This window comes from Thamnophis elegans, chromosome 2 (assembly GCF_009769535.1).
Source record: "Thamnophis elegans isolate rThaEle1 chromosome 2, rThaEle1.pri, whole genome shotgun sequence".
Lineage (NCBI taxonomy): Eukaryota > Metazoa > Chordata > Lepidosauria > Squamata > Colubridae > Thamnophis > Thamnophis elegans.
The window spans coordinates 79,532,499-79,554,692 of NC_045542.1; the positions used below are offsets into that span (position 1 = coordinate 79,532,499).

A 22,194-nucleotide genomic window follows, 5' to 3' on the forward strand; every position below is an offset into this window, starting at 1 on the left:
CCCATAATCAAAATTCGGGCCCTTAGCAACCAACATGTATTTACAGTGATTTCAGCATCCTGGAGTCTTTGTTTGCCATTTGTGATCTTCCCACAGCAGAGTCAAAGAGGGAAGCCAGAGTTACTTTACTTAATAACAACTGCAGTGATTCACTTAATCAACATGGCAAACAAGGCTGTAAAATTTGGTGTGACTCACTTAACAGCCGCCTTGCTTAGCAGTGAAAATTGTGGTCGGAAATCAAGGGCCGCCTGAATAGATTTATTTGATAAGTCAAGTGAGTCCTTCGATCGCAGTTGGACAATATAAATGCTTGAGTTGTCCAGCATGCTTAGTCTTAATTTTGTATCAGTTCAGCTTCAAATAACCTTGTTTCGATATGTTAATATTTTAGCCCTGTCCACTTCCTAGATACACAAGCTTGAACATCTCCAGAGTTTTCAATTACAGGTAGACCTTGACTACCACAGTTAATTTAGTGACTGTTCAAAGTTATAATGGAATTGAAAAAGTGACTTTATTCAAAAATAACTTATGGAACATTTATGACTGTTGCAGCATCCCTGTGATCAAAATTTGGATGCTTGGCAACCGATTTATATTTATGACAGTTGCAGTGACCTGAGGTCACGCAATCACCTTCTGTGACCTTCTGACAAGCAAAGTCAATGGGAAGCCAGATTCACTTAATAACCATATTACTAACTTAACAATTTCAGTGATTCACTTAACAACTTTGGCAAGAAAAATTGTAAAATAGGGCAAAATTCACTTAACAAATGTTTCACTTAACAACAGATATGTTGTTATAAGTCGAGGGCTACCCATATTAATTATTTGAAATCTTTGTTTCTATACTTCAGTCACACTTTTAATGTTGCATTTACATAATAATTTCCTAAAAGCTAATTTGTACAAAAACAAAACATAGAAAATGCTACCTATGTAAATCATTTTTTCAACTTTCCTAATTAAATGTTTAAAAGTTATACTAAGAGAAAGGTAGGTGTAAAGCATTTGTTTTAAATTATTCACAATACATTTAGTAATTAAATTAACAATTAAATCAAGAAATAATGAAACTTGTTTCTGATTCAGGTCTCATTGTTGTTCTATTCTTTAGGAGCAAGCTAGGATGTTGGAGATGGGAATAACTGGCCCGGAGGGTCATGTGCTAAGTAGACCAGAAGAGGTAATGCTGATGAATGAAAAATTGTAGTTTATACAATTAATTGGGAATTATACACTCTATACACATGCATTTTTAAATACAAATACGAATCCACAAAGAAATAAAATTTATTGTTTAACAATAATAGTTTAATTAGGAAATTAAGAGGATGTTAAACGATAAGATACTTTTACTATTGATTTTAAAAGAAACTACTCCAATCATTTTGGTACAGTGTTGTACAGTTTCTCTTCTTGCTAAACATTTCTAGCTAACATTGAAGATTTGGAGGAAAGGGGAAGAATGAAAATTTAAATCATTTTCTCAGTTATCTCAGATTTATGTGGTACTGTTGCCATTTTAGGGATGCTGAATCTCTGGAGTAGCATAATTATGCCTTTATCAAATCTTATCTGTGAAACAATTATATTAATTAGCAAATATCTTTGTTAGTAAAGAGACTGATGGTATATAAGAGGTGGTTTTTGAAATTCAGTCATCACCTAATAATAGTCATGTAGAAGATCCACACTTTTGCTTGTGAGAAATGCTACACAAAATATTATTGTACATTCTTGGGTACATTTAAGATGCTAGGTGAAAGACACATTGTAATAAGTAATTGGAAATTAGGGTTGAACATTTTTTTTCAATGCCTATCTGAATTAAAACCTAAGAAGGACACAAAAAACATAGGGTAGAAAAATAACCTGCATTTCAGCACAGGTGGTTTGTAAGGTTTTTTTTATAGATATATAAAAAGCAAACATGTCACTGATTTAAATAACTAGGCCACATGATGATGTCACAGCAGACTGCTGTGCTATTATGTTCTGCTTAATAAAACAATTGCAGTCATAGCATTCCACTGTGTTGCCTCAGTTGACTGATAACCATAAAACCACTTAGAATTGTTTCATCAAAGTATTGCTTTCCATATGACCAATTTGGGTGTCATGCTATGATTCTCTTTTTTTTTTTTTGGCATTTCTATGTTGCCAGTTGATATGAGAGAGACAGTTTGATGTAATGATTAAGGCATCAGGCTAGAAACTGGGAGACTGTGAGTTCTAGTGGTGCCTTAGGCACAAAGCCAATTGAGTGACCTTGAGGCCAGACCTTTTTTAGCTTAGGAAATAGGCAATGACAAACCACCTCTGAAATATTGACAAGAAAGCTTCACAGATTTGTCCAGACAATTGCCCGAAGTCAACACTGATTTGAAGATGACATGCAGACACACATTGATGCACACATGCACAATACAAACATATTATAGTTGAAATGAACATTGTTGTGATAAATCACAATAAAAATATTCCCCCAAAAAACCATATATATCATAAATTTCCCTCCTAGGGAACATGCTGCCTAGGCAGCATGTTCAAATAGCCTTCATCAATGGAATTCCATACTTTTGAAGAGTTTATATGATACAATACTTCTCAACAGAAAGATGCTGAATTCAGTTTCTCAGCTCTATGGTGCAATATATTCAGAATCAAAATAGTACATGTAAATATGATTTTCTTGGCAAAGCCTTTTACGTTCAATATGAAATGTTTCTAGGATACAGGGACTGTGTTAGGAAAGGAAACCAAGTTTTTGAGTTCATACTTCAAGAGAGAAAAACACAGTCTTCATATACAGCTGCCTGAGCTATAACCTAAACTTTTTAATAGCCCCACATTTTTGGAGCCTTGAATAATTTGTGTGTTTAGGACAGTGTCCTTTCAGGATACTCTTCGTTTGTTTTTCCCCTTTCCTGTGTAACAGTATTTAGCCCGTTCTGCTAAATACTTGGACAGCCAGAAGGCAATTTCCATTGAAGTCAGGCTGACTAGTCAATGATGTAATGTTCCAAAGTTAGCTTACATGATGAAGTGTTGAAAGTTCTAGCAGTACAGACCAACTATGTCAGGGAAAGCCAAAGTGGCCAACAGGCTCACAGGAAAGGTAGAAAAACCCTTACAATCGCAACAGATAAAAACACCCAGGTGCAAATATTTCCCCAGTCTCTGACAGAACAATAATCAAGATACATAATTTATTAGTGCAGAAGTGTTTTAATCCAGATTTTTCCAGGTTAATAATTATAGCAGTGGGAGTTTAGCATTTTGGTCTTCATCATCTTGGCAAAGACTGTTTAAAAATAATTACTTGTTAGAATGAAATGTGTGCCCAGTAGAGAAGTAAGAGCCGAGGTGGCGCAGTGGTTAGGGTGCAGTACTGCAGGCCACTTCAGCTGACTGTTATCTGCAGTTCAGCGGTTCTAATCTCACCGGCTCAAGGTTGACTCAGCCTTCCATCCTTCCGAGGTGGGTGAAATGAGGACCCAGACTGTGGGGGCGATATGCTGACTCTGTAAACCCCTTAGAGAGGGCTAAAAGCCCTATGAAGCGGTATATAAGTCTAACTGCTATTGCTATTGCTAAGTATTAACATAGTAAAAAGATGTTCGAAAGAAAAGCAATCATTAATTTGTTCTGTTATATTAAAGATCAATTAATATTATTCCAATTGGTCAAGGCTTACATTTATAATACCTCTTTTATTCTTCATACTGTTTTTCATATATAAACCTATGTCCATCACTTAATCTCTAAAAGATAAGCAACCTTATGGAGAATGCTGGTGGGGGAAAGTAATAAGCAAAATAAATTAAAAAGCAGAAGATAAGAGGACATGAAAGAAAAATCTAAAACCATCAACCTCACTAACTATACCTGTCTGTACCTTTCCATCTCCTTGTTCCACCATGTCTGTAGGCCAATATACATAAGATCATTTGCTTGTTCATAATTTATGTATAACTTGTATTCCATTTTCTGTGATGCTATAATGTTTAAATACTTTCTCATCATTATGTCATACAGTCAGCCTAAAATACTCTACAGTTAATTTTGGTTTTCAGATTACATAACATTTTCTGCAGAAGGGGTCAAATGTTTCTATCTCCTAACAACACTTTGTTAAGAGAAACCTTTCTGGTACATTTAGCCATATGTAAGCCATATGTTGTTTCTTGTCCCAGTATGCAACTATATACTGAACATTCAATTTATTCTCAGCTGTGTTTTGCTTCCATTGTGGATTGCTCTGTTGCATACAATAGCCAACCTTCAACTCCATATTTATACAAATCGTTCCATAATTCAAGCCCATTCACTTTATTGTGCAATTTCTCTAAACATAATAAACTTTTCACCTTCATAAATGTTTCACTGCTTTCCCAGATTTAAATAGCTAGTAGTTCTATGGACCCATGTTTTCTCCATCCAACAAACTCATTTAATTACTCTGTAACACATTCAAGATCCATACAGCATACAATTCATACAATTATGTAAAAATATAGTGTCACCTTGAAAGCCAAAATCTTCTGCTGTATATAGTAATGCATTGTGTTTGTATTACAAAATGCACAGATGGTTGTAAACCAAGGTAGTGCCAGATTTATGGAGAAAATGAAACACTCAGTACAGATAGATACTGTGATAGAAAAAATTTGGACCTGTGTTTTTCATGTCTGCTTTATATACAGATTATACATTATGGGTGATTTTGGAGGTCTTTTTTAATGTTCTTGAAAACAAAACCTTATGAACTAAAATGAATTCATTGTGTCCTATGAGCGTATTTATCCTATATGAATGTGTATGAACTCGCTAACCTCTTTTTCAGTTGGAGGCTGAAGCTGTCTTCCGTGCCATCACCATTGCCAGCCAGACCAACTGCCCCTTATATGTGACTAAAGTGATGAGCAAGAGTGCAGCTGATCTGATATCACAAGCCCGGAAAAAAGGTACGTTGTTTCAGCGTTGTATCTTCAACTCTGTCTTATTTTCTGGCTCATCAGAACTTGCACTCAACCTGATAGCCCAAAATGCACCCTGAATTAAGTGCGCATTGCCCATTCTATAGAACAGGAGCATAGATAAAGCGAGAAAGAACATCTCTGAAATTGTTCAAAGGATGCAAAAACTTTTCATAATCTTGGAAGCTGCTGAGCATTAAGAAGTAAGTAAGAACTGAGAAAAACGACTGTATTTGGAGGAGTATTAAGTTGGTTAAGAAAGAATACGGTAAAGTCACTTTTGTAAGTCTTAGTTCCAGTTACATTTTTATTTGTGAAGTTCCCAGATGTATCTAGTTACCTGGCACAGAATGTTCAACTTAGCAAGTCTCATGCTAAGAGTATTCCTTTTTACTTTAAAACAGTCTGTAACTCATTCTCTTTAAAAGCGAAAAATTATCTGATCTGGGTTTAAAAGCAAACTGGAAGACATATCAATTTTTAAGCCCAGGTGCTTTGTCCTTGGCTTTGAAATCTGGTTGCCATGGTTTGGATCAACAGAACCAAAGGAGCCATTAGAAGTAAGTGATTGCTGCCTTTAAAAAATATATATGTTATCTGGTTTCTTGCTCCCTTCTCTATAATGCATGTTCTTTGTTCTTTTTTTTTCTCCCCCCCCCCTCCCCATGACAATCACCAGGCAATGTTGTGTTTGGTGAGCCAATCACAGCCAGTCTTGGAACAGATGGAACCCATTACTGGAGTAAGAACTGGGCAAAGGCTGCTGCATTTGTGACTTCCCCACCTCTAAGTCCAGATCCAACAACCCCAGATTACATCAACTCCTTATTGGCCAGGTTGGTAATGGCAAGGAAAGGGAAATTCCTCTTTTTGCTACCTTTCTTTAAAAATTTTTAAAGTAAAATGTATTGCTGCCTAGAGTTTGGCAATAGCATAGACACAGAATTCCCTGATTACAAAGCTGTATATTTAGATATGAAAGAGTAATATAATACATCTAAAATGGAGGACAATGGTGAGCCCTACAATAATCTATTAATGGGAAAGAATTGTTTTGGATTTGGTCTTCAAGAATTGACAGCCATTTTCCCTTCGCAACAACCTCCTTAACAATTATTATGTAATGTGAGTTATACTGAGACAGAGTAACTAATCCAAAGTCACCCAGTGAAGTTCCTTTGTTAAAAATGGATTTGATCCCATGTCTCTCCAGTTGCAGTCCAGCACTTTATATAACCAAAAAGCAAAATAAACCAATAGTTAGAACAGAATAATATTTAACTGAAATACATTCTGGCACAGGATTAAATGGGCATTCTTTGAACAGAGCTAAAACTGACTATCATAGTAAAAATAGCCAGTCTGGTAATAGGAATTACACATGGAACCTTGGCCATGGTTACTTGGGAACCATGGAGACATTTTATGTATTCCTGCGTCTGAGTGAGTTCTATGCGTAGTTTTGCTAATACATTTTATCTAGATAATGCACATGAAGTAAGCTACATCTGTTTCTGATAAGTACTCTGTTGTTCTGTTTTGATACAGCCCTCTGGAGGTTTGTATGACAGAAATCTTTTCTTCTGTTTATATTTAGTAAAATGGTATAACTAACACAGATTTCTCTGTGCAGGAAAACGTATTTGGTACCAAATTATTAAGAGAAGATTAAGATTATTGTTGAGTTAAAATTTTGGTTTAGAGATCCAGACTTAATCATCCCTTTGATTCAGAAAAATAAGACAAACAGTTCATCTGGAAGCCAAAGATTTTCTATATTTTCCTGTTGTTTAGACAAGGCTTTAAGGATTTCTCCCTTTCTTAATTATAGTACATCCTTTCAGTTCTTGATTCCCTGGCACCTAACAGATGTCAGGAAACGGAAAGTTTCCATAAAAATCTGTGCACAACTCTTTAAGTCCATTACTACTATTTTTTGCTGCCCCCTACTGTCAATAAAGATAATACTTAGACACTTAGTATTACTTGGTTTTTAAAGAAATACATGGATTTTTAAACTGAGTGATGAATTAAAGTCTTGCTTTTCTACTGTGTTCTCTGTAATCCACATATATGGAATTCTATGGCTATACAGAATTCAGTATGTTTGGTTAGAACCTCACCACCTTCGTTTTCATATGTACTTTCACAAATCATTTCAGTTTTTCTTTGATCTCCACAGTGGTAGTGCATTACAGTGTCTCCGAAATACTCCTTTTGTCATCCTTCCCCTCCCCTTAATTTTCCTAAACATACTTTCAACTTTGAAGTTGAACTTTTGCAAATGATCTTGACTGTACTGCTTTGAAGATTCTCTTTTCCAGATGCAATGTTGTGAGGCCAAGTTTGCATGCTCTGATGGACACAGTTATACCTTTAGGGATTAGAAGCATGCTGTGGATACCTCAAAGAGATTAGTAGCAGTTGACTCAGATGTTTTTTTGCTTTCTCCATGCGTTTGTGTCTTTCTTTTGTCATGTGTTTGTCACAATCACAGAGGGACATTTCCATTATTTCAAAAGCTACCGTTCTCAATTCTCTAATTCACTGTCTCTGCTGAATCATATGCTGCTTCCATAACATTTCCAGCAGGAGATAAGTGGAAGACATTTGAACTGGCTTCCCATATAACAAGCTTTCTGTTGAGTTCTATTCAGGTACTTCACTGTTCCCAAGAAAAATAAACATACCAGATACATTTGAACTCGCATTACTTGAGTTCTTTCCAGACCTCTTTCTGTTTGGGATCATCACATTTGCTATAGTTTGTGAATTATACTTAAAGATCTATGGTTTGCCTCTGCTGATTTGTATAATGCTGATTTTCACATCTTTATCATACCATATCATATACCAGTGATGGCGAACCTATGGCACGTGTGCCACAGGTGCCATGTGGAGCCATTTGTCAGGGCAAGCACGTTGGCCAGCTGAGTTCACCCTTTTTAAAAGCCATTTTTCGCCAGGAGCCTGCGGAGGGCGAAAAGAGCCCGCCGCCGCCCCCGGAGGCCCTCCAGAGGCTTCATGAGCTTCCTTGAAGCCTCCGGAGCGCAAAAAGCCGGCCCTATGGGCAAACCAGAAATTCAGGAACAGACTTGCGGTTTGCTCGGAGGGTCGTTTCGACTGCTCTGAAGGCTTCCGGAGCACTCAAAACGACCCTCCGAGCAAACCGGAAGTGACTTCCGATTTGCTCGGAGGGTCATTTTGACTGCTCTGGAGGCTTCAGGGAAGCCTCCTGAAAGTTCCTAAAGCCTCTGGAGGGCTTCCGGGGGGGGGGGCAGGGGGCTGTTTTCACCTTCCCCAAGCTCCTATAAAGCCTCTGGAGCCTGGGGAGGGTGAAAAAAGCATGCAAAAAATGGGCAGGAGCACCTGTAGTGCATGCATGCACACTAGGGGGGGGGGTGTCGTGCATTGTATTATGTGTGTGGCACGTCCACACACGACCCCTCATGCGCTCTCCCCACTTATGGCATGTGAGCCAAAAAAGGTTTGCCATCGCTGTCATATACCAATGCCAATACTTCTACTTTATTGTGCACTGTTCTGTTTATCTTTTGCTCTTCAATCCCACAATGGCTTCCGCAAATGTATGTCCACAGTAATGCCATGTCTACACTTGAAGGGAGCCATCCTATAATCATCTTGGAGTGCTTATACTTGGGTCATCCTGTTAGGGACCTTCCCAGGTGTATTCTTGACCTGCTACCGGTATCTATGGAATGCCATTCTTTGACCAAATTTAATGTCAAATACAGTATTTCAACTCCAAAACCATCCTTATTTCTGAATCTCCTTCAAAATTCTCTTTGGCACTGGGGATTTAAATAGCAACTCTGATCAAAAGGTTCCAAGTAGATCTCACTTATCATTGCTTGGGATAAGCATAGGGGATTGTAGGAGAGGTAAAATTAGAAAAACTCTAGTTCTTTATCTGCAAATTAATAGCAGATATAAGGACAGAAGGGGTTAAACACAATTCTAATTGGCAGAGATCAGATGAGGAAACTATTATGGTTGTCCTCCTTTGCAGGGGGGATAGCCTGCATTGAAAAGGTATGTGTCACATCAGTTCTGCTTCCCACTTGACCATATTTCCTGTGAGAAACTATTGCCAACATTTTGTGAAAAGGATCAAACTGAGGGATTATTCGCTCTCCTGCTGCGCTATATGAGATCAAGAGCATCTCTTGCTGGGATTTAGAAAATAATTCCCTGAGGATTGCTTTTGTTAGATCTTCAGGTTGGTTCCTGGGAGTGAAGAGCAAATATATTAAATCAATTTGCATTACAGGTTCATCTGGCATCTTGAACTGGGTCATGGATGTTAGGATTATTTCCTTGCCTTGTATATTTATGGTCATGTGATGTGCAGCCTGTTAGAATTCATTACGCTTTAGCCATTTGAGTAGTTTGATTTTGGCTTCCTTTGCCGTTTTTCAACACTGGCTGCTCAAAATAGCTTTCTGCACATGGTGTCCTTCATTGAGAATCAGAAGAAAGAACTTATGATTTGGGAACCAATTTGAAAAGTTTTGTGAAAGGTTTGTTTTAAACCTGCATCACCTCTAGAACTGACCACTGCTTTTGTTAACAATGAAGCAATTCAAAGGGTTGCATTTTGTTACAACCATCTAGATTTTCAGATAGACAGGCAGACAGACAGACAGACAGACAGACAGACAGACAGACAGACAGACAGACAGACAGACAGACAGATAGATAGATAGATAGATAAAGGGAGGGAAGGAGGGAGAGAGGGAGGTTTGGACTTAACCCTAACCCGAGAACTGTACATATGTTTGAACATACAGTATCATCCTTAAGGTGGCTGTTATAAAATTCTGCTGTGCTGTTGATATCTCCCTTTGCCTAGTCCTTTCTTGCCACATACAAATTATGATACAAACACAATTCAGAACATTCTGAAGTCAAGGCAAAAACAGCAAAACATTTGTGTAACATTCGACTTATTAGCTCTTTGAAGTAAATAGTCAGTCCTCTTCAAGAAAATAAAATAAATCTTACGAAGTACCTGTGTGATGGATCTCCAATGTTTTAATATGATTGTATCATGCAGCACTAGTTTAACAAAGAACTACTGTCGCATAGGCCAAAGTTCCTCTTTTTTGAATATGAAAACTGTCGTTTTCTGTTTGTTTTCATGGAAACGCAAATATTTCATGTTACGTTGCTCATGTAACTAGAGTAAATTTACTCTATAGGGCAAATTAAATGCAGCTTTTTGACCTAAGTGATATGCAACATGTTATGTGGAGAAACTATTCTGTGTTTAGGGAGTCAGTGCCCAAACCAAAACATCTGTGCTTTTTATCTTTGATCTGTAAATAAAATGCTGTGGGTCAGTTTGTGCTGCACACAAATCTAAACACACTGTTTTGGGCAGGAATTGTTATGGTTAGGGAAGAAACAGGAGGAAGAGGCATTAATGGCCAAGGGGAAGGAAGGGGAGGCATCAGGAAGGTCAAGAGTGAAATAGTGTAATATATAGTACTGGGATATTAGCAGGAGCAACACTTGTGGGGAGGGAGAGAAGGCCCTGAGAAGCTAGAGTAGCCAGTGGCGTTGGGGGTTCTGGCATACTGGCCGCAGTGAGGAAAGCAGGGGAAAGATTGTTAGGCAGGTTGGGGAGCTGGTGCAATAAGTTGCCATGGAACTTGGTGAGGGAGTGGGCAGGATGTATCAAGCTTGCCCCATTCACTCTATCTGATTTTCTTTCGCACGCAACAACCAAAACAGTTCTGTTCTGCATGCTCCTTACAATACAAATTCTGGATTTAGAAAAAAACAGGGCCCTCTCCCAACTTCACACAATTAACATTTCTTGTCATTGAAATCAAAGCAAGAATAAGCTCTAAAACCACCTATTAGGATTTCTTTCATAAAACATCAGAAAAACTTTCTTAAAAGAATTGTGCCATGAGTAGAAAATATATTGTAACATTTCAGATACTGGAGTGTTGTGCGCACATACATTGTGTGTGTGTGTGTCCATCTATCTCCTTGGGATGTATATATATCCTAAGAAAGAAATTACTACTCCTGTTTTCCTTTTTAAAAAAGCAATGTTATTTTCTTTTCTATCAATCTCTTGCTTTTGTATGCCCTTGCCTGATTGTGACCCTTGTAAGTTAATTGGATCAGTTTCACAAAGTGGCTACACTCACCATCTTCAGGTGATGGCGAGTGAGACCTCGCTGAAACGTTGCCAAGACAATCTCAATCTTACACGGGTAACCACCCAAATACAACAAGACCAGCATACCTGTACCTGTGAAAATCTATGAAAACAAATATATGTATGTATGTATGGGCGGACGGATGGACGGACAGACATTAATGATATGTTATCCATAACTATTGCTTCTCCTATTTGTGGTTATTAAAACTTTTTAACAGATTACAAATAATTATAGAGCAAAAAAAAAAAAACCTGAATGGATCAAGGGCATATGTAACCTTTTGGTTTGTCTCTGAGCCAGTGGGGACCTCCAAGTCTCTGGAAGTGCGCATTGTACATTCAGTACAGCACAGAAAGCGATTGGGAAAGACAACTTCACCATCATTCCAGAGGGAACCAATGGCATTGAAGAACGGATGTCTGTTATATGGGACAAAGCTGTGGTAAGAAAAAGAAGCTATGGGAGGAAGGCAGCCACGTAATTAGGCTTGGGATGATGTGACAGGAAATTCCTGTAAGACCTTCATAATAAAGGTGCATTGTGGCCACTGGCTCAGACTAACTCAGCTATGAAAAATGAAGATACAATAAAAGAAGCTGCTGCTTACAACAATAGCGAGTATTTGTCTGGGTTTTGTTTCTTTTCCCCTTCATTTAAAATATTTAATCATGATAGGGCTTCTTTATATAGGAACAGATGTGCCTAGTACAGTTTTGTGCTTATGCCATTATAATCACTACCTTGATCCCCCATGTACTATTGTAGCAGGGTCTTTCGTGTTAATATCCCCCCCCCCCCAATTCTTATGTCTAATTGTACTAAAATGATTTTTAATCGTTTGTTGGGGAGAAGTTACAAAGAGAAAAGGGAAGAAATATTAATAAAAGGAAAAATATTTAATTACATGTTAATGATTCTTTTATTCGTTGTTTTCATTGTTTTTGGTTGTTATTATTTTAACTGAGTCTCACTTGCTTAAAATAGATAATTAAATAAAAGAAGTGGGAACTGGTGTGTAGAGCTTTATGTGAATAAGGGAAACATTGGATGGATATAACTTCAGTTCTGCCCATTCCTGACATATGCCTGCTTCAATCTGTTTTCTCTGGGTCATTTATTACAGGCTACAGGGAAAATGGATGAAAACCAGTTTGTGGCTGTGACAAGCACCAATGCTGCCAAGATCTTCAACATGTACCCAAGGAAGGGCAGGATTGCTGTTGGGTCAGACAGTGACCTGGTCATTTGGGATCCCGATGCAGTGAAAATTGTATCTGCTAAAAGCCACCAGTCAGTAAGTTTTTTCATACAGTAATTGTCTAAATGATTGAATCAGTGAATTTGTTGCCACAACTGAATTATTGGAATTTCAGTTCACAACTCAGGGGTTAATTAACTAAACATTTGTGAGTAAAGTGAACATCTGTTTCACATGGGTTCTCTTTGGGGGGGAAAAAGCTAGTGGTAAGAGTTTCCAGTTTGGGAAACAATTACTATTTCAAGTCTGTAATGATTTTTCAGTTTGATTACTTTTAAGGGTTTTTTTTTTTTGCATGACTCACTTGCTTAATTCATGGGGACAAAATGCCCTTCACCTGATAGAATAAGATCTTGAATCTTTCTTAATCCTTAAAACCAAAGTCCTCCTTAGATGATGTCCTGAAGATTTATTTATTTATTTTCAAAAGTTTGATGTGATAATATTTAAATATTTATTTAACTCCTAATAAAGTCCATCCCTTTTGCTCCAGCTATTTAGATTTACATTGCACCTAAATATAAAATTAAGATTGGGCACTGATTTTCATAAACTGCATAATAACGATACTGACGGTTGTATGTTGTAGGCAGCTGAATACAACATATTTGAAGGAATGGAGCTCCGTGGAGCCCCTCTGGTTGTCATATGTCAGGGAAAGATCATGCTTGAAGATGGCAACCTTCATATAACACAGGGCACAGGACGATTCATTCCTGGCATCCCATTTTCAGATTATGTCTACAAGCGCATCAAAGCAAGGAGGAAGGTAAGACAAACCTGGATTGTAATATGAAATTACTGCCTGAAAATGTGTTAAGAAAGGGACGAGAAATAGCCAGACTGTTGCAATATTTCATCATTTCATTTGAAAGCATTTGGGAGATTCCTAGATTGCAGTGGGACTCCACTAATAAATCCCTAGATTTTGCATCAGTGCTTCCAAAATCTTACAATTAGACACATTTGAATGGAAGAGCAGAAGAAAAAAATTGTTAGTGAAAGACAAGCTAATTACACCCTTAGTTTCCTCGGTAAACTTTCCATTTTCTTCTTCTCGTTGTATTGCTTTTAGGGGGTAGCGTGATTCTGTGTTTAGAAGTCCAACAGCGTCTGGATTATATTAGCTGTTTTCCATTTTATAAATAAGGATGAAACTCATCAAGCAAGCTGTGGCAATAAGCCTGCTCTCTCCCCCCACCCCACCCCCGCATCACATGTCTGGTATCACAACAAAAAGGGCTTTTGTATATTTAATTGCATACACACTGTTTTCCACTGTATCCAAACATGTGAGTGTATAAGTTGGTGATAAGAGATGATAGTGTGAAAATCTGTCCAAGATGCTGAACAACATCTATCGCTCATAAGAGGAAATTCAGGGTCATTATACAGTTGTAAATGTTGCTTCGTTTCATTACTTTTGACAGATGGCTGAAATGCATGCTGTGCCAAGGGGCATGTATGATGGGCCTGTGTTTGATTTGACTACCACACCTAAAGGAGGTACCCCTGCAGGTTCTACTCGGGGTTCTCCTACTAGGCAGACAGCACCTGTAAGGAATCTTCACCAGTCTGGATTTAGTTTATCAGGTAAGTAAGACAAGATTGCACTGTTTGCAACAGAAGGCAAGGAGAGACGTTCCAGTAATATTTAGTATATTTTCCCCTAGTTACTCCAAAATCTTTGCATCTGTGCCAAATTCATAGGCCTCAAATGTTACATTGGAAAAAGAGGAGCATATGCATATTATGGCTTTCTGGAGCATATTGCTGACACTGCTCATAGATCACATTCCTGCTAATTCATTACTACATAACGAATGATATGTGGGGAAACCAATTCATAAGAACAGCAGGAGAGATGGCTCACCTCTACATGTGTAATCCATCTCCGGTTCTTTCTACATGAGGATCACAGATATATCCAGAGTTGACCAGCAAGTTTGCTTGAATGCATGTTTGTACATAATAAGCTAAGGATTATTTCTCCGGAAGATTTTCAAAATGGAACAGCAGTATATTAATAGTCTTCTAATCTGCATATTTGTTCCTCTCCCCCTGTTATATATGCTCCACAGGTACTCAGATTGATGAAGGTATTCGCTCGGCCAGCAAGCGCATAGTAGCCCCTCCTGGGGGGCGTTCCAATATAACATCTCTAAGTTAAACTTCCAGTCATTGAGAAAAGAAAGAAAATGGAAAACCATTATTTGGGAAAAACAGCAATGGTACCTTGATATTTAAGAAAAAAAGAGCAATGGAGAATTCAGATTTTGAAGAATCAATAAGCCTCAAGCCTTATGTTTCATAAAATGCTACTCGCTACCTAGCTTTAAAAAAATATTGCGGGTTTCCTTTTTTGTTTATTCATAGCCTTAATATTTTCCCCATTTTTTTTTACATGCATGCAAATCTGACAGGTGATTAAGTTAAAATATGTAATTGTACACAGTGAGTGCTTGTGCAAGGAACTCGTAAGAAAGGGGCTGGAGAAAAGAGGGAGTGGCATGAGCGAGCTCTTTAGCCAGGGTGCTTGTGCAAAATCAACCCAGGAGTTTAGTATGGGGAGGGGGGGCAGAAGACGGTGGGCCAAGGTAGTGGGAGGTGGATTGGGGGAGGGGGGGCAGTAGATCTTTGTATTGTGTCCATGTTCTTCTGTTTCCACTCAGTGCTGACGAGACAAAGATGCCTCAAAACAATCATGAGGCTGTTGGAAAACTCAAATCATCTTTGTAGTGGCTCTGTTGTATCACATTTTCCTGTTAGAAACTTTATTACTTCGTACATTTTATTGAATAAAAAATTGAAAGACATTTTCTTTCTAATTGACTTGCTTCGACAAAGTAATGTGTGTCTCTTTCATTTCCGTTCCTTTGAGACAAAGCGGGGTGGTGGTGGTGGAGGATGCGATTCTGAATTGCAGGAAAACACATCCAATTATCTTAGGATTGATAGTCACATTAACTTATTTAATGCCCATCCATGATGTCTGTTTTCACATCACATAAAGTTATTAGTGACTCGCCCAGGGAAGTTGTAGCATCTTCTTTGCTCGGGAGGGCATGATGGTTATTCTTTCAGTATTTTCATTTCTCCCTCCAACTGTGGAAGAGTTAAGAGCATCCTGGGTGTCTTTTGATTTTGCAGAGCTCTCAAATCAGTAGAATTGCCACTTCAGTTTTGAAGTTTGAAAAGATTGTCTAAGTACAAGTTTTACCTTCCTCCTTTGTATAACTTCATTGTCCATCAGTTGTTGGTTACCATTTCTACAGCAATGGAATACACATTTTAATTTGCTCTGAGAGAGTGTGTTTATTTTGGAAAGCACTTGCTTTTATTTAAGTAAGCAAGTACCAAGCAAAGTAAAAACAACTTTACTCATCTTCCAGTTTCTCTCATTTTTCCTGCCATTAGCAGAGCAACACTTTGAAGGGAAGAGTTCTTTAAAAAAAAACACTTGAAAGCATGCTATTACAATAAAACAGATTTTCATCCACCCACTTACAACGGTCTACACCTGAATATTGTCCTATATATTGTCAAATACATCTCTTCAAAATCTTTTGAATATCTCTGACCTGTATACAAAGGTCGGATGTCAAAAAAAGAGAAAAGCTTGTGTTCCCAATTTTACCTGCCTCATTCCTACTATTTCTGTAAGGAACTTTATAAGCAATTACTAGTACTATCACAGCAAGAAAACTTTCCCTTTGATCCCTATATTGTGAATGGTATATAGATATATTACTCTTGTGGATTGTTCTAATTGCCACTCAATCTAATTAGTTGCAGGACAGTTTGAATATAGAATTAAAATTGCAATTCTGTTAAGTTAATGCCAAGTTTCCAATTTTGCTTTTTACAGATGATAATATAAGCCCTATGTTAAGTATTGTAGAGTCATAAATGCACTTAATGTAAATGTTAATATTCTTCAATAGAATGATGCCTTTCAGAGAAAATTCCAATTTTAAGATAACTTCAAATTATTCAGTTTATATTTTTGTTTTTGTATCATTTAGGAATATTGTCTGTGTATTTTTCAAGTTGCCACATGGTGGTGCCAAACAACAAATAAAAGCAACCAGTCTACTAAAATATGGGGATAGGGACAGCTAAGGTGAATATATGTATTTGTATTCTTTGAAATTCAGATAGCAAATATCGGACTTTCTCATCTCAAATAGCTGTGTGTTTGGAGCAATTATGTAACAAAGATAAACTGTTTTTCTGCTCTCTGGAGGAGAGATTGTTTTCTGTGCCCAGCTATGAGTTTTTACTGAAAAAAATATATGTAAAAATCTATGGAAGTTTTACTAAGGAAAATTGCACAACGTAAATAATGCTCATGTTTTTAGTGGGAGCTGCTATTCAAAATACATGATGAGGCTTAACATGCAAGCTATACTGCTTTTATGAAACAAAATGTTTATAATGAAAGCTATAAAAGGTTTCCAATAAAATGCTCTCTAAATATGCCCTTCAGCCTTTTCTATGGCTTTTCCATTGCTTTTCCTAATGTTATGATTATGATTTTTCTAATGTTCTGACAATATTCAAAATTTATTTAGACTTATTGTCTTACTCTGTGGCAGGTTCAGTTTCAACAAACCCACACAATTGGGCCTGTTGGATTGGTTCAGGGTGGGTTAATTTCTTGCTGCCCAAATAGAGAGGCCATACTTGAAGTAGAGAGTGGATTAATTTAGGACTGGGGCTGACAATTTTCCCAAGAGGCCACGTGAGAAATAGACTAATGGAAGAGTGAATCAATAGGGCCATAAAAGTGCATAAGCATGGGTAAATTGAAAAATAATTGCCTTCAAAATAAAAGCAATGTAGTTGTATTGTCTGCATGGCATACATTTAATTTTTTAATTTTACATTTTATATTTGATTTGTAATTCCCAATTGACCTCATGTGAGCCAGATAGGGCTAGATGTAAAATATCCAGGTATTGCCTAGTACAAAATCAATTTGGAAGTATTTTTGCTACCAAAAAAGCATGAATTAGACATTATTGTCATGGCTTAACAACTTCCAAAATCTGGACTCCCAGTGGTCTGCTTACTGCTGCCTTTTCATAGATTTTTCCCTTCATGCTACTTCAAGTACTCATAAGGTCTGGCTAAATCACTGCTGATGTCATTCATTCAAATATGTTCCATTGTGACTTGGCATCTAAACAGGATTTGAAACATTTTCCATCGTGATAATCACTGTCATAACTATCTCTGCAATTTACATCAATCTTTGAAAATCAGACAATCTGAGCATATCCTAGTGTGACTTGGCATCTAAACAAGATCTAAAACAGTGGGAGAGAGGAAATTTCCCAGGGTTAGGAGTCACAATTTGCATCAACCTCTCCATTATGGCCCAGATAAACAAGAGCGGGTCATTGTTTTAAAATGTTTTTAAAATGCTAGATTTTTATGAGTGAAAACCTATTATCCATCAATTGAGCTTTGAAAAAATAGGATACAATGGAAAACAGCTGCAACTAAGAGTTACTACAACTTTATTTGAGGCTTTAGAAAATGAAAAGGGTTAGTGCACTGCAAAAGGCCCTTACAGAAAAGCTAACTAACTTAATTTATAACATGGAAGAGGGGAAATACTACTTTTAACATTCTAATTAACTGCAGACATAATTAGCAACTTCTTGACATTTTTAACAGACATATAAGTTTCTGTCTCTATTCTCTTTCCATCAGAAGAAAAGAATGATGCCTTTCTAAACCTAACTGAACCAAAAGAACATTAATTGGTATTTATAATTTACTCTTGTAAATATTATATTTACTTTGTGTTCTATTCCTGGGAAGATTATTGGTGGTGATGAGATCAGAATGGCAGGTAGTAATAGTGTAATCCGTATATATGCTCTTTGAGGCAAGATTTGCCCTAATATATTACCTAATGAGAATGACGGAGAGTATCTGAGGATTGGGCTGTAATTCACAGAAAGATATATAATATATTTGTCATTTAGATGCAACGATGGATTGTTTTTTGCCTTAATTGTCTTGCTGCTACATGTAAATGAACAATGGCAGCAGGAGGAGGGTTGACCCTCTCCTTCCTTGGTCGGCTGGCTTGTATGGTTCACAAAAAACCCAGAAATGTGATCAATTGTATTTAATGCTCTGTCTTTTTCAGACACTTTGCTGATATACAGGCTTTTGGACTGATTGCTCTAATGACCCATGAGAAAATTGCTGAACTACAAATCCTCGTACCCCAAAAATGACCACATTGGATTTGTAGCTCTGCAGCACTTAAGAACTTTCTTAATTTTGTCCTTGGTAAAATATTCTTGCTGGAACTAAGCGGCCTTAATTTGGGTGAGAATTAAGAGAAAAATGTGGATTTTATCTTTAGAAGCTGCATGAGAATCCAGATAGCTGACTTGTCTACCTATTCTATGAATTTTATATATTACGTAGGAATAGGATTCAATGATCCTTGTGATCTCTTCCAACCGCATCATTCTAAGAGTGGTGAAGTTTTAAATCCAGGCAATAAATAGCCAAAAACTTGGGACAAGAGCTGGATGAGGGGACCAGATGAAATGTAGATAAACTTTGGTTGACTGAAGATTACCTTTTACATCTGAGGAGGACACAGAATCACAATGGGCAGAACAATTGTGTAAAGTAGATGGAACCACAACATATACATAGGAAGGATCAAGATTTTCTGTTCGCCTCACCCAACAAAAATGTTGCTGCATCCATTTTAGAGTGTGCACTAAAGTTTTGTGTGTTTTGTGTCGCTTAATGGTGGGGACTCCAATGATTTTCATTAAAATTTCATTCCAGTTCAGTTGGAAGGAGTCAGTCCCAGGCTAGATATTCTGGTGCCATAACTATCCATCTGTTTCAGGAAGGAAGGAGTATCCAAAGTGAGTAGCTATGTCCTGATCATTCAGTCTGGTTCAGCAGGCCAAACAGAATGATAGTGGCAAGATGGAACTTGAGAATCATCGCTTAGCTAGCTGTCCATGTGGGGTGAGAAAACCTACAAATGCAGTAAGAATCTAGTTATTGAGCTTATTAAATTATAAGCCCAAGTGAGCTACTGTACCTCCATTTTCAGGGTAGCAGATTTACCTGTTTTAAGCAATCCAGAGAAAAGAGGTCTTCCATCACCTTTTGCTACCCTTTGCGTTCAGATAAACTTCTTTAGATCTTGTGGAACAGGAAAATTTCAAAGAAATTTTAGGATTAAAAGAATGCAGAAAGCATCCCCTGATCCAATTGCCTACTGACTATCCAAGTAGAGAAGCCATCCATGTTCTCTTAATGATAATGCACACTGCGTGGACATAATACATTCACTTTTCTTTGGAAATCAAAGAGATTGTATTGGATGAGAATGCTTTCACATTTTGTACATACAGAGAACAGAACAGAATCGAAAGTCACTAGATAGCAAGTGACCTCACGGTGATATTTCGACTCAAACTACAAACAGGCTTAAAAAAAGATTTCAGCTTGACAATATACAATAATTGTCAAGGTAATGTCCTACTTCCATTGTATTAGCCAGGCTTTTGTCTAACAATGTTGTATCTCGGGAAGAAAAAACAGGAAAAGGAGGACTAGAGCCATAAAGCAAAGCAGAGCAAAATTGGGTCAAGCAATAAAATTGCTTCCCATAAAGAATTACGCTTAACCTGGTGTACCTGTAACATTGATATACTTTTTTCTCGCCAATTTCCAACAACCTGGATTTTTGCTGTCTCTTCCCAACTACATATAATAACAAACTACTTCAGGGTACAAAGTTAATAGTTTGTCATTAACTGTACCAAGCATCTATTGATTCCCAAGAGCCATCAATAGTCTTTTACCAAATGATCATCACAGCTAGTATTTCTTTATGATAGTTTCAGACTTGAAACATTTTTAATGATTTCCTTCCATCCCTTGCAAGAAATGGAATGACCCCTTGCACTTACTAGTCAATTCTACTTATAAAATGGCCCTAGTGAAATTATCTTGATTTGTATGTCCATTGTTCCATTTCCTGATTCATATAGTGTACACACAGACCTTCCAATTTGAAGATATACTGGATATATTCTTAGGAACTACTTTATTTAAAGGTACCAATAAGTGGAAAACCCCCACAGCAAAAATATTTCTTCTTATTCTGTGTCTGATATATTGTATATAATCAGTTACAAGTATTTTAAAAATGATTTTCATTTTGAAGTCTATTGCAACCTAAGGCAGAGTTATAATTCGGCTCTATTTTTTTAAAAAACTTCTAAGAAAATGTGAAGCTACCCCCTTTAGCAGCCCTGCGAAGACCGTTTTCCCATAGGCAGTGGATTTAACCCAATTATCAGCAACTTTAACATTTTATCAACAGAAATTATACCTATAAAGTGACTTAACCTTTCCCTATTTGGAGTGCCTTTTACACAGTACTTAAAGAGCATACTCTTTCCTGTTAATGCTCAAGTAGCTTAGAAAAATAAACAGGCATAAAGACGATAATCTGTGCCTTAAGTAGTTCTGCAGGATTGTAGGCCACAAGTCCTTATGGTGGGAAGAGAGACTCAGCATCTAGCCTCAAGGTTCCTTAGCAAGGTATCTGCCTTGTCTTGAAAGCAGTGTGCAATTTTATCTGCTAAGCTCCATGAGCTAAAGTAAAAAGCCTGCCCTTTTTGGTAGTAGCAGCACCTGAGCAAAAACTACATTGATCTCAAAGATTATTATTTTGGTCATCATCTTCTTCGTTGTCTTTGGTTTGTGTCACCGTCAAGTTCTCCTGCATTTTGTTATGTTCTTGTCGTGCCCTGAAATGTATAAAAAAGAAACAAAAGTCCGTGATCAGATAGCAATAAAATCCAACACTTCTCAAAAGTCTTACCATCTGCATTGGGGCACGGGGTGCCTTTTGAGTTAGTCTGGACCAGTCCCTTCCGTTTCTTGGCAAAACTTCATAAATGATTTGCCCCTTGCCTTCTTCCTAGTACTCCCAGGCTGGCTTTATGCCTAAGGCAGGACTAGAACTCACAGTCTCCTGCTTTCTAGCCTGGTATCTTAAGCAGAATACCAAACTTGTTCTCACCTTCCGCATCAGCCAAGATACAATCAGTTCTCCTTTTATCCGGTTTGCTATGATTCCAGTTATAAAGGCTATATACCATCCATTTCAAGAACTTATTGCTTATTACAAGTCTCGTTGGAATTTCTTAAGCCACCAATCAATACTTAAAGATCCAGCCCATAACACCCTATAACTTCCATACACTATGCAATGAAAATTTCGCTATGCTGGAAAGTAGGTAATTTACACGATTTCTTGCTGGTTATGCTATGTTTATAAGGATGGTCTCAGAAAGTCAAGAAATGGGATTATGGGAACCCTCGTATTTTGATCACAATTGAGACCAGAACCTGGAGCACTAAGTAATGTGTTGAATGAGTAGTGCCCAATTTTTACAACTCTGGTTGTTAAGCAAATCACATCAAGCAAATTGGACTTCTCCCATTGACTCTGCTTATCAGAAGTTCTCCTGGGAAGGTCATAAATGGTGATTATATAACCCTAGGATGCTGCAACCGTTGTAAATACATGCCAGTTACTAAGCATTTGAATGTTGATTATGTGATCTCCAGGACTTTGTGACATAAGTGTGACAACTGGTTGTACCTTATTTTTTTCAGCACCATTGTAACCTTTAATAAATGAATGGTGGTAAATCAAACCTATATATTGAGAAAA

General features: G+C 37.4%; 2 protein-coding genes across 4 annotated transcripts in view; one reads left to right on the plus strand and one right to left on the minus strand.

Moving 5' to 3' along the window:
- DPYSL3 (dihydropyrimidinase like 3) overlaps positions 1 to 16,043 on the plus strand; it is a 73,083-nt gene extending 57,040 nt beyond the window's left edge. For both annotated transcript variants that reach the window (XM_032210215.1, XM_032210216.1), the window contains exons 7-14: positions 1,124 to 1,192; positions 4,856 to 4,976; positions 5,668 to 5,824; positions 11,489 to 11,630; positions 12,312 to 12,482; positions 13,036 to 13,215; positions 13,877 to 14,039; positions 14,528 to 16,043. In XM_032210215.1, coding sequence (XP_032066106.1) covers positions 1,124 to 1,192; positions 4,856 to 4,976; positions 5,668 to 5,824; positions 11,489 to 11,630; positions 12,312 to 12,482; positions 13,036 to 13,215; positions 13,877 to 14,039; positions 14,528 to 14,616 — 1,092 coding nt within the window. In that variant the 3' untranslated portion in view covers positions 14,617 to 16,043. The remainder of the gene's footprint in view (positions 1 to 1,123; positions 1,193 to 4,855; positions 4,977 to 5,667; positions 5,825 to 11,488; positions 11,631 to 12,311; positions 12,483 to 13,035; positions 13,216 to 13,876; positions 14,040 to 14,527) is intronic.
- A 4,426-nt stretch (positions 16,044 to 20,469) lies between these two features.
- STK32A (serine/threonine kinase 32A) overlaps positions 20,470 to 22,194 on the minus strand; it is an 81,321-nt gene continuing 79,596 nt past the window's right edge. For both annotated transcript variants that reach the window (XM_032208624.1, XM_032208623.1), the window contains exon 13: positions 20,470 to 21,262. In XM_032208624.1, coding sequence (XP_032064515.1) covers positions 21,169 to 21,262 — 94 coding nt within the window. In that variant the 3' untranslated portion in view covers positions 20,470 to 21,168. The remainder of the gene's footprint in view (positions 21,263 to 22,194) is intronic.